We start from the raw sequence: 12136 nt of genomic DNA, 5'->3' as shown, positions 1-12136 counted from the left end.
AGAGACCAGGATCTGCTCTATAATCCGTCCCTCTCTGCATGAGAAACCCGATAGAAAAACTCTCTAACAACAAGCCCCTAAGTTTGTGCTATGATAGGTGGAGATGAAATTGCATCGCAATCGATTCCCCAAAATACAATGATACATTTCCCAAAGACGTCAGATGGAAAGAAGGCAGTGCACCAAGACATTGGATAACAATAGTGGGCTCGCCTTGCATCCCCAGTACCACACTAATAAACACATCTCACGCCCTAGAAGTCCAGCTCATGTCATCGGAAGCAGGGCAACCAAACTGTAACCAAGTAATGTGAGGAAGTATTCATTGTTATGATGGCACCTCTAGGGAGCGTTTACATTCAGACTAGCAGTGAGGAAGTAGAACCCTAATTCTCTTTCCTCCTGAAAGCATTTCCTCTGTGTACAGCCCCGTGCCCGACAACACTGGCCTAGATAGAGACGGGGTTCTGAAAGAATAGATGAATAATGAAATATCCCTCAATTTTTAAATATTGTTTTAATGTATTTGCGGCATAATAGCACACCCACACCATGTAGGACATAAAGGCATCATGGCTGTGAGAGTTTATGAGAGAGAGAGAGAGAGAGAGAGAGAGAGAGAGAGAGAGAGAGAGAGAGAGAGAGAGAGAGAGAGAGAGAGAGAGAGAGAGAGAGAGAGAGATGGAAAGCAATAGATGTATAGAGGGAAAGAGAGAGAGAGAGAGAGAGAGAGAGAGAGGGAGGGAGGGAGGGAGAGAGAGAGAGAGAGAGAGAGAGAGAGAGAGAGAGAGAGAGAGAGAGAGAGAGAGAGAGAGAGAGAGAGAGAGAGAGAGGGGGAGAGAGAGAGAGAGAGAGAGAGAGAGAGAGAGAGAGAGAGAGAGAGAGAGAGAGAGAGAGTGAGAGAGAGAGAGAGAGAGAGAGATGGAGAAACAAAGCGAGATGGAGATGGATGGAGGGAGGATAGAGCAGAGCAAAGAGAGAAAAAACATTAGTTTTAAATCGGATGCTTCCTTAAAATAATGATGTGTGACATTCAATAATGAAAATGCTTTATTAAATATTTGTTCATCACTCATCTTAAGTTCTGGGTTACGCCTAACATGTCTTCCCGAGGTGCCAAAGTTGTGGCATGTTCACTTTTGCTTTGCAGTTAACTGGTGTTTTTTCAGGTAACAAAACTCCCTAAATACCCATTTGTGCGTCATCGCTGTCCAGACAGACAAGGGCCACGAGAAGTGTCGTTACGCAGAAGCCAGCCACACTGAACTCTTTGTGAGAAAATCTGGTAACGAAGCTATCTCTCTGAATTGACGATTCTGTGGGTGGAAAGGAATACATTAATGCTGTGTGTGTGTGTGTCTGTGTGTGTGTGTGTGTGTGTGTAGGTGTGTGTGTGTGTGTGTGTGTGTGTGTGTGTGTGTGTGTGTGTGTGTGTGTGTGTGTGTGTGTGTGTCTGTGTGTGTGTGTGTGTGTGTGTGTGTGTGTGTGTGTGTGTGTGTGTGTGTGTGTGTGTGTGTGTGTGTGTGTATGGGTATGGGTGCATGCAGGTGTGTTCATGTGTGTATATGTGTGTGTGTGATATGTAGATGCATGTAGATATGTAGATGTATGTGTGTACTGTATGTCCTTGCCCCCACCTCTGTGTGTCTCCCTGTATGTGTGTGTGTGTGTGTGTGTCTGTGTGTGTGTGTGTGTGTGTGTGTGTGTGTGTGTGTGTGTGTGTGTGTGTGTGTGTGTGTGTGTGTGTGTGTGTGTGTGTGTGTGTGTGTACATCTTTTCCCATGGAAGCGGACATGGCTCAGCCAATGTGATTAGTCCATTCCGCCCTTTGTGTATGCCACTATAGAGTTAGCCCTAACATTACACAGGCTAATGTCCCTGTGTGTGTGTGTGTGTGTGTGTGTGTGTGTGTGTGTGTGTGTGTGTGTGTGTGTGTGTTTGTGTGTATCTTTGTGTCTGTGTGTGTGTATGTGTGTGTGTGTGTGTGTGTGTGTGTGTGTGTGTGTGTGTGTGTGTGTGTGTGTGTGTGTGTGTGTGTGTGTGTCTGAGTTTGTGTATGTGTGTTATGTTAGGGCACTGCATGAATCCGACATTAATTTGGGGTTAAAAATAGGGATAATTTAGACAGAGAGACAGAGAGAGCGATGGGGTGATAGGGGGAGAGAGAGAGAGAGAGAGAAATGGAGAGCGATAGGCAGCAGGCCATTACTCTGTATCTCTCCGTTTATCGTCCTCTTTCTCCCTCTCTCCTCCCCACTCCGTGCCTTAAACATTGGTTCCAAGTCAGGGCCTCCAGCCAAGTATTATCCTGAAGGAAAACTACAGGTGGAAGATAACTACAGCTCTAAAAATGATGAATAGCAACGCACGCTCCTTCTCTCGGTCTCTCTCCTCATTCATCTCACCGCCCCCATCTCTATCTCCATCTCTTCCATGCTGTGTGCCTCTCTCTCTCTCTCTCTTCTCAAGCAGGAGGCGATGAGTGCTCGGGCGGGCCGCGAGCCGCACGCGTCCGTGTGGTCCCGGTATCAAGACCAGGGGAGCAGTGACCGACTGCGCTGCGCCGTACAAGCACCACTCAACACTAAATCAGCCCAGGCCTGACACCTCCAGGAGCTGGTGGTTTCCCAGAAATCCCCCTCTTGTTGAGGGCTTCAGGCGATTGGCTGCTCCCGATATGGTTCACCTTCTCTGGGGTGAATTATGAGCTGGAGGTGCCTGGTACAACTGGGATGTTCTACTGCCGGCCAACAGTGCTTCACTACATGCCAGCTAATTAGAATGTCCAGCTCGGGCTTCTCATGTTAGAGAGCTAGCAGGCTGCCCGTGATCGCGTCCAACGTGTTACTCCTCCTCGGGTTTTTATGGAGACTTGTAGCATAATGTGTATATATAGCTTTCCACTAATAGGTAAGCTACAAAACACACCCACACATGGACGCACAGCAACACACAGATACAGACACACGCACACACAGACAAAGACACAAATACACTGCAAGCTCACTCACACCAACGTCATCCCCAAATATCCTGTCCAGGATAAAAACAAACACACATTCAAAGTCATCCCTAAATTTCCTGTCCAGGATTAATTAATTTGTTTATAATATGTCTTTCGGGTTTTGAGGAACTTTTCATGACTTTGAAGCAAGGATTGCAAACTGGAGCACACATGCAAACAAAAAATGTATTATTGATAGATTGACTGATAGATCACATTATAGGGCCCCTAAGGCTCTTCTCATATGAGAGACTAATCACAGAAACACCAAGGGTAAGTACTTAATACTTTGTTAGGGGAGCTAATTGGGTCTCCATTAATTAAATACATAAAATTTAAAACATTTAATGCAAACCTCTACATTGCGCACCAATCTGTTTTTCCAGTTGTTTGACATCTTTTAACTCATCGGGAACAAGTAGAAATATACAAAGAAAGCATTCCCATGGTATCTGTGGATGACAAATTCATGTTATTATTTAAAGTATTTATTATCTAAAACCAATCTGTGTTGATCAAGAGAAAGTCTGCTGCTTGCTACACAGATACGGAAGCGTACACACACACACACTCGCACACACGCAAACTCGCAAACTTGCACACATGCACACACATTCTGAACACATCCCACACCATGCACACAAATTCACAAACACATCCACACCCACACACACTCACACACACGCACACACATTCCCAACACACCCCATACCATGCATTATCACACACACACACACACACACACACACACACACACACACACACACACACACACACACACACACACACACACACACAGACACACAGAGACACACAGACACACACTACCAACTATGGATATAAAGGAACATGAATATGGCTGCTCAATACACATGCCAAGCTTTTATATAAACACAAATATAAAATATGAGCACCCAAACCACACTTCGGTGTGGGACATACATTAAACTCTCTCTCTCTCTCTCTCTCTCTCTCTCTCTCTCTCTCTCTCTCTCTCTCTCTCTCTCTCTCTCTCTCTCTCTCTCTCTCTCTCTCTCTCTCTCTCTCTCTCTCTCTCTCTCTCTCTCTCTCTCTCCCTCCCTCCCTCCCTTCCTCCCTCCCTCTCCCTCTCTTTTTCTCTCTCTCTCTCACACACATTCCAATTCATCTTGCATTACCATCAGACTCATTTGTCTCCACTGTTCAAAGACATTCACACTGGACTCAGTAGAGGAGGGAACAAAGAGAGCAGGGAATGCTGGGAAGGACACACACACACACACACACACACACACACACACACACACACACACACACACACACACACACACACACACACGCACACGCACACACCTACACATTTACCTAGCCACAGAAACACACATCCATCTATCCATGTATACATACATGCATTAATAATATACAGAAATAGGGATTTACACCAACCGACACCCACGTATGCACACAAACACTTACAAAGCACACATGTACTCAGCCATGCACTTGCTCTTGAACTTACACTGACACACACACAGGTGCATGTAGCCACTCTAATACTGACACATGCCATACACCCACACACACATGAAAGCCACATTAATGAGCCTTCACTTCAACTTCATTAGAGCCAAGCTCCGACCACCTCATGTTCTGATGAGAACCGCTCTACCTCTCACACTCTCTCCATCCCTCTCTCACTTTCTAGCTCAATCCCTCGCTCTATCCCTCTCACTCCCTCTCTCCAGACCTCTCTCACTCTGTCTCCCCCTCCCTCCATCTCTCTCTCTCCCAAACCCTCCCTCCATCTCTCTCTCCCTCTCTCTCCCTCACTCTCTCCCTCCATCCCTCTTTCCTGCTCCATCCCTCTTTCTCTCTCCCTCCTTCTTTGTCCCTCTATCACTATCCCTCCCTCTCTTCCCCTCCCTCCCTCCCCTATCTCTCCCTTCTCTCTCTTGTACTCTCACTCCCTTATCTCCCCCTTCTCTCTCTCTCTCTCTCTCTCTCTCTCTCTCTCTCTCTCTCTCTCTCTCTCTCTCTCTCTCTCTCTCTCTCTCTCTCTCTCTCTCCCTCCCTCCCTCCCTCCCTCCCTCCCTCTCCCTCTCTGCATAATGCCCTCTTTGGTTTCTAGGTTGAGATCACAGGATTCCAGTCCACATCACATTGCCTTTGTAGGTCCAGCCTGTGTTTAGCTTTATGTAAGAACATGTAATCAGACAATCTCTCTCGCTCTCCCTCTGTAGTGTCTGTTGGTCGTAAACAGTGTTTTTAAAAGGATGAGAGTTTATAGACAAGTTACTGAACCCCATTCATTCGGAGGGAAACATACCGAAAATCCAAGCTTTTTATTCCACAAGCATGTTTTTGATCATACACTTCTCACGGTTCTCACTACACTTGTGGGCCGAATTCGGTTAAGATAACGTCTTTGAGGATTGTTAGCGTCGGTCGGGGTTTGAAGTTTGTTTGCGACGGTTGGGGATGGTAGTATTGTAAGTGACGGTTGGGGGTTTGCCATAATGGGATTTTTCTCCCCGGCCTGTGAACTGGTTTCTTTTACAGGGTTCAGGTACTCGGTATCAAACAGGTGGTGCATTATGGGGCACAGAATGTGATTGCCTACAGCCGTGGCCAACCCCACCCCCCAGATGGCACACCGTAGTAAAAAACAAACGGCAGGAATATTTTTGCCATCTGGACAGCACTGAGGCGTTATCCGCACTAACATATCGATGCATCTGCTCCCATAGCTTAGAAACCATAAAGAGGCGAGAGGGGGATAGATAGAGACATAGAGATATGAGGGCGAGAGAGAGAGAGAGCAAGAGAGACAGAGAGAGAGAGGGAGAGAGAAAAGACGGAGAGAGACACATCATTATAAAACACCAGAAATCTTCTTAGCATTATCAATGGCAGGATACAAATAAAGTATAATACAGCATTGCGTGAAAGGGGAATCGTTATGTGTGTGACAAGTTGAGATGCTACGAAGTAAAAATTCTGAAAAATAATTCTGAAAGGCTGAAAAGTAGCATTAAATCAACACGAAAAGAAGTGCATTCATATAAATATTGAAGACCATAGGCAGGGAAGTCCAAAGGCATTGTAATCCAAGCCCAACATCGTTTAACATATACATAAATAAGCTAACATCGCAGTTGAAGTATGAGAGACTTAGGGACTTGCCCCTCGAGGAAGCAAAATCAGATGTTTATTCTATGCAGATGATTTAATGCTGCTCTAAGAGAAATCTAAGTGGTTCCTTATGGTTCCTGTTGAACATTATGCCCCATTCTGCCGATTGAGGTAGACAATGAGGGCTTTGTTATTGTTGATGTTGTTGTTTTTTGTAAGACAACATCTAAGAAAAATGAATAGAGGCAAATTAACTTTAGACCTCCCCCACTCGTTTTAACCACCTGACCCTGACTTGATGACCTCATTGTGCTGGTATAGGACACTGCTTCAACACCACGGGCAATGAGGATGTCAGAATCTGTTCCCATGATCATTATCAGCACTGCGTCTCTGCCTTCTCATCTGATGTCCATTGATAATGCACTCTGCCTTATGTAATGTACGACTGATCTTCACTCCATCTAAACGGGCTGAATGCATGTGATGCAGATAACACTGAACATTAAAGGGATTTCATCGAGAGAGAGAGAGAGAGAGAGAGAGAGAGAGAGAGAGAGAGAGAGAGAGAGAGAGAGAGAGAGAGAGAGAGAGAGAGAGAGAGAGAGAGAGAGAGAGAAAGGGAGACTGATAATCTATAACCCTTTTAATGACACCTTATGCATCGCATTTGACCACACTGACCCCAAACAAGTGCCACACAGAGACCCCCCAAACTTCACCTATAGAGCTGAGGAGACAAAGGCTGATTGCACCCCATAAACCTCTTTATATCCAACAGTGAAACACACACACACACACACACACACACACACACACACACACACACACACACACACACACACACACACACACACACACACACACACACACACACACACACACACACACAGACACACCCACACACACACAACCACCCCCACTCAGACCCGCCCAAACTACCACACACAAACACACATACAGAAAGAATCGCACGCTTCCCTACCCACACACATACACACACACACACACACACACACACACACACACACACACACACACAAATTCTAATGTGAGGAATATTGATCTTGGAGTCTTGGCCTATTTCAGTACACATCTGACAACACATTGAGATTCATGTGATTTCCAACAAGGTTTGTTGTGTTGCAGAGCCCACGCATAGAGAGAAGAGAGTCATTTAAATGAGCAAGAAGGAGTGAATCTGTGTGTCATAAATAGAGACCTCAGAAACGGAATATGGTTTAATAGGAGAGAGGCGCAAGCCGAAACCACGCATTTCTCTCCTATTAGAGCATATTCCATTTCTGTGGCTTCTATTCATGCCAAAGATGAGCAGAACCACAAGGTGGTTTATGTTTATGACAGAAGGTAGATCAATTAACATAAACATAGGGGTGTTGGCCCTTTGAGAAAGTCTGGCTTCCAAAATACTGTAGGGCTTCGAACACCACAATATCAATATATGTATTCATGTATGGATAGTAATACGACTAGTCGCTCATGTGCCTCAAGATTATCCCCATGGTCCACTGGGGTTATTTCCCAATACTGCAGTACTGTTTTGTTATGTACCAATAGTGTACCCATTGTATTAAGAGCATCATTCCATCCATCGAACGCAGATACATTGTGAGAAGATTATGTTTTTCACATTTTCCCAGAATCTTAACTCATGTGCGCTAATAGCATCACAATACCGTATTGTTGTGGGGGCTATTGTATATCCAACACTGTGCCCTAGTTATAACAATACGCTGTCTGGGACTCCACCACGCGGCGCGAGTGTGTGTGTGTGTGTGTGTGTGTGTGTGTGTGTGTGTGTGTGTGTGTGTGTGTGTGTGTGTGTGTGTGTGTGTGTGTGTGTGTGTGTGTGTGTGTGTGTGTGTGTGTGTGTGTGTGTGTGTGCAGCGGCGTACTCCTACCTGAGTGTGTGAACTGTAGTCTGGGTTGAGACGCTCTCCAGGCTCCGGTGGACGCGGTCCCGAACAGTAGGACGAGGACCACCCTCAGTGGCCAACACAGCTCCATGACTAGCCTTTCTGACTGGTGTGACCCAAACACACACACACACACACAAACACACAGGTCTAGATCCCGGACACTCACGCGAACACAAGGTGCGCCGCTGGTTTGAGGGGCACAGGTTCAGTCCCAAGCGACGGCGTTACTTAAGGCACGAAAAAGAATGAATGAAAAAGGGCAAGTCCAAAGTGAAGTTAGTCTGCGTTGCGCACACTAAACAGGCGCAATGATGGACGCGCACACTCACTGCTGCTCCTCGCAAGTGTGTTTTCCAAACACACTCACAGGATTAAAACTGAGAGTCACACACACTCACACCTCTTCTAGGTCCTCTGCTTGTGGAAAAGTCTGTCCACGTGTGTGTCTGTGTATGTGTGTTCCAATGTGCTGGTTCCTTGTGTGAGGATGTACGAGTGTCTATCTTTGTATGAGAGAGAGTGTCTGTATGTGTGTATGGGTTTGGTCAAAATGCGGAAAAAAATGTATTCCAATAAAATGGAGTAAACTCCGGCGATTGTTTGACAGCTAGCTCCTCAGTCTGAAGGCTGGTCTCCTCTCTCTTTCCTCTTTGAACTGCTCCCTCTCTCTCTCTCAGTTTCTCTCTCCCAGTTTCTGTCTCTCCACATGTGACTGGTCTCTGGCACTCCCTCTCTGTTATGTATCTCTCTCTCTATCCTCTCTCTCTCTCCCTCTCTCTCTCTCTCTCTCTCTCTCTCTCTCTCTCTCTCTCTCTCTCTCTCTCTCTCTCTCTCTCTCTCTCTATCCTCTCTCTCTCTCTCTCTCTCTCTCTCTCTCTCCCTCTACAGCAGTGTCACTGTGGGAGGTGGAGGGAGCAAGATCTAAAATCATTATACCCACACCCACACACACACACCCCCAACCCCCCCCCCCCCCCCCCCCCCCCCCCCCCCACACACACACACACAGACACACAAACACACAACTACACTTGTACAATCACACAAACACACACACAAGCACGTAGTCTGTCTCTGTATCACACAAACACACACGCAGACACAGATTTAATCACACATACTGTCACACGTTGACGTGCAAACATACATGCGGTCTACAAACTCATCCAGATGCACACACACACCAGGTCTGGCCCACACCTACACAACCACACAGCGAAACATAAAAAAACACACGCAAATATATTCATATTAATACACACAGTATAAAACCTCCTATTTTATCTTCTCAACGTCTCTCCCTCTCTCACACATTCTGTTCTTTCTTACAATCTCTCCCATATTCAGTCTCTCCCTCTCTCCCGCTCTCTTAATAACTTGCCCTCTTCAGGGTGAGTTCTCCCACCCACTATGCAACTTGTCCTCTATCTCTCCTACATGTATCCCTTCTCCTTCCTTCACCTTCATTATTCACTCCCCCCACACCCTCCCAACATCATTTGCAGATTGTAGCCCGCGGCGTTGCTCGCGCTATAGTCGCCCTCCTTCAGCTGCAGAGGTGCAGCGATTGCTAGTTCAGACGCAGGCCAGCGCCGCTAACTATTTATGCTCCGGCACTGATGAAAAATGAATTTAGGTTGCGCGCCAATGAGGGAGTACATGTTTTGTTTTTTTTCTTTCTTCTGGTCTCATCCGAAATCAAATAAATCATTCATTCTTCCCGTCCCGCGTGTTGTATAATTAAGTCTGCAGTGCTGAGGCAGCGCCCCGTGCAATGTGACCCCACTGCCAACCGTCAACAGTGATACACACTGATCCGCCATTAGAGAGGAACCATGTCGCCAAACACGTCTGGTCACCTGGATAAACGAAGCAGCCTGTCGAGCATAAATCCTTAATTGGGATATTATTAAACTATTAAAAGGCATGTCGTCAAGCAACACCAAATGGGGGACAAAGATCTATAATTGTAAAAAACGATATGTATATCTGTTCTTTAATTGCTCCCCAGCCACAAAATGTGTCTAGTTTTTTGCATTGTAATAAAACATTAAATCTGAGGTGGCGCCCTGGAAATGGTCAGGACAGAGGAGGACTTTGTTGACAACACTGTGTTGTCAAAGGGCTTAATGAGCTGCTAGCACAAACAGGACAGTCTGGATCCTGCCACAGTTAGTCATTCAGGGAGGTGTGCATCACAACTAGAGAAGGAGAGGACAGGAATGCGAAGAGCGAAAAATACAGGGTCAAGAAGATATAGAGGGTAGAAACCCCAAAAGGTTTTTTAAAAAAAAAGACAGGAATGTTACATTTTAATACATTGCCTTCTCTCTATTTCGTTTGACCACTGGATGACTCATACGTGTTAAAGTCAAGGTATTAAAGCGCACATGAAACGAGACAACTCCCTTGAAAACTAGGCACAAAACCATGGAATTCTTCAGAACTTTCCATCTTTACGTCCCTCAAGTTAATTAGGCGTAGCGGGGTCCGAATGGATCAACCCCTTTCTGAATGGTTCCTGTGATCTCTACCGGACACATGGCGTCATATTGGGCAATTAGAGAGGGCGCTTCTGTTGCTCGGTTCCCTGCCAACCTCTTGGATCTCACCGCAAACTTTCTCCTGAAATCCCACCATGATGCAGCTATAAAAGCAGGCATCTGTGCCCTCTCGTCTCTCCATACACGGACGGTCCCGACATTGAGTAAACATAAATGCATAAATACATTTTACCGTTCGGTAAACATTGCAAAAATAAAACCGATCTCATAAATAAAACCGTTACCGTTTCTCTCCTAGTGTTCCCGCCGTATGCTCACGCTGTGGAACGTGCCTCGTGTATACCAGGACGAGTTCTGCCATCTTGCGTTGGTCGTCCGTCATTACCTGCCAGGAGAAGTTGAGACCGTTCAATTAAACCTCAAAATGACGATTTAAACGGCGTCTAAATCGACTTATTCTGGCATTTACCGACGTCTCATCCAAGGCATAGCTTGATACCATTAGCTACATTACTCAAACAAAAAGTAGGCTATTATAAATTCTTTCAATTTGAATGCAGTTCTATCATGCAAAAACATAGCCTACCTAATAGACCGATAGGCCTTGCTTAGTCAGAAGCTTTACGTGTGTTGAAGCTCATTATTTCTTACTTACATTGTGTTAAAAAATATGAAAAGCTATTGTTTGGTTATATATTTTTCCAAGCTGCAGATACCTGCTCACGTGTTCGTTAATTATTTGGCGTCACCAAAGAAACGCACGTTTCTTTTAAATTCGACAAACTTCCTAGATAGCCTATAATTATTATTTTTCACGGTCAACGGTGTAATGAGGCATTTGTGTCGCTAGAGGCCAATGTGGTTCTATACTCAACAACACACTACGACAGTCGACAAACTCAACTAGGGAATGCGGCAGTACATTAAGCGACTCAGGTCTGTTGCATGTGAGCATTAGGCCTTGCGGTACCTTGATTTCATACGAGCCTATGATGTTTTCACACCCTACGTGTGTGCGGTTGCTCATTTTTCAACTGAGTTAAAACCAACGTTTTAAAGAGAAGTCTGTTTATTTATGAAGGCGTTCTTTAGATTGTAGGCACATTTTCTAGGTCATAATACACGCCACATACATAGTGTGGAAGAAGTAACCTTACCAGGCCTACATGGAAGTGATTCGTTCTTCCCCATACCCTACCTGCTGCGCGCACTCGGGAGCGCGCCCGACGGGAGCGTCGCTATGCACTTTTTACTTGGCGACTTGGAAGTGTAGTCCGGTTAAAAAACAACAACCAAGTCGCTGTTTTGATCAAGAGATGGACGCGGTTTAGATACGGGGAGTCTTTTTGAGAGCTTGCGGTGTGTTATTGAAACCGACTGCATTCCTTTCCCATGACAGTTCATGTAACATTGGAAGGCAACCTTACCTAGGGTGCGGTGTTCAGGGCATTAGAAGTTACAAACCAAAACAACAACAGTGACATGAGTACCGGCATTAGGTTTCTGGGTGAAGCATCACCCGGGTCAATCACTGTCATCAATTTATTTGATGAAGTCAGAACAGAGAGTGAGAGGGG

General features: G+C 45.6%; 1 protein-coding gene across 3 annotated transcripts in view; it reads right to left on the bottom strand.

Moving 5' to 3' along the window:
- Nucleotides 1–10944, bottom strand: part of sema3h (sema domain, immunoglobulin domain (Ig), short basic domain, secreted, (semaphorin) 3H) — a 59023-nt gene extending 48079 nt beyond the window's left edge. For 2 of the 3 annotated variants that reach the window (XM_030363956.1, XM_030363969.1), the window contains exon 1: nt 8038–8798. In XM_030363956.1, the coding sequence (XP_030219816.1) occupies nt 8038–8143 (106 nt within the window). In that variant the 5' untranslated portion in view covers nt 8144–8798. Of the gene's footprint in view, nt 1–8037; nt 8799–10843 lie in introns of those variants that run through there. The other variant, XM_030363961.1, reaches the window with a different exon arrangement.
- Between the last annotated feature and the right edge of the window lie 1192 nt (nt 10945–12136).

Source organism: Gadus morhua, chromosome 1 (assembly GCF_902167405.1).
Source record: "Gadus morhua chromosome 1, gadMor3.0, whole genome shotgun sequence".
In the NCBI taxonomy this organism is placed as follows: domain Eukaryota; kingdom Metazoa; phylum Chordata; class Actinopteri; order Gadiformes; family Gadidae; genus Gadus; species Gadus morhua.
This window is presented reverse-complemented; position numbering and strand designations above follow the sequence as displayed.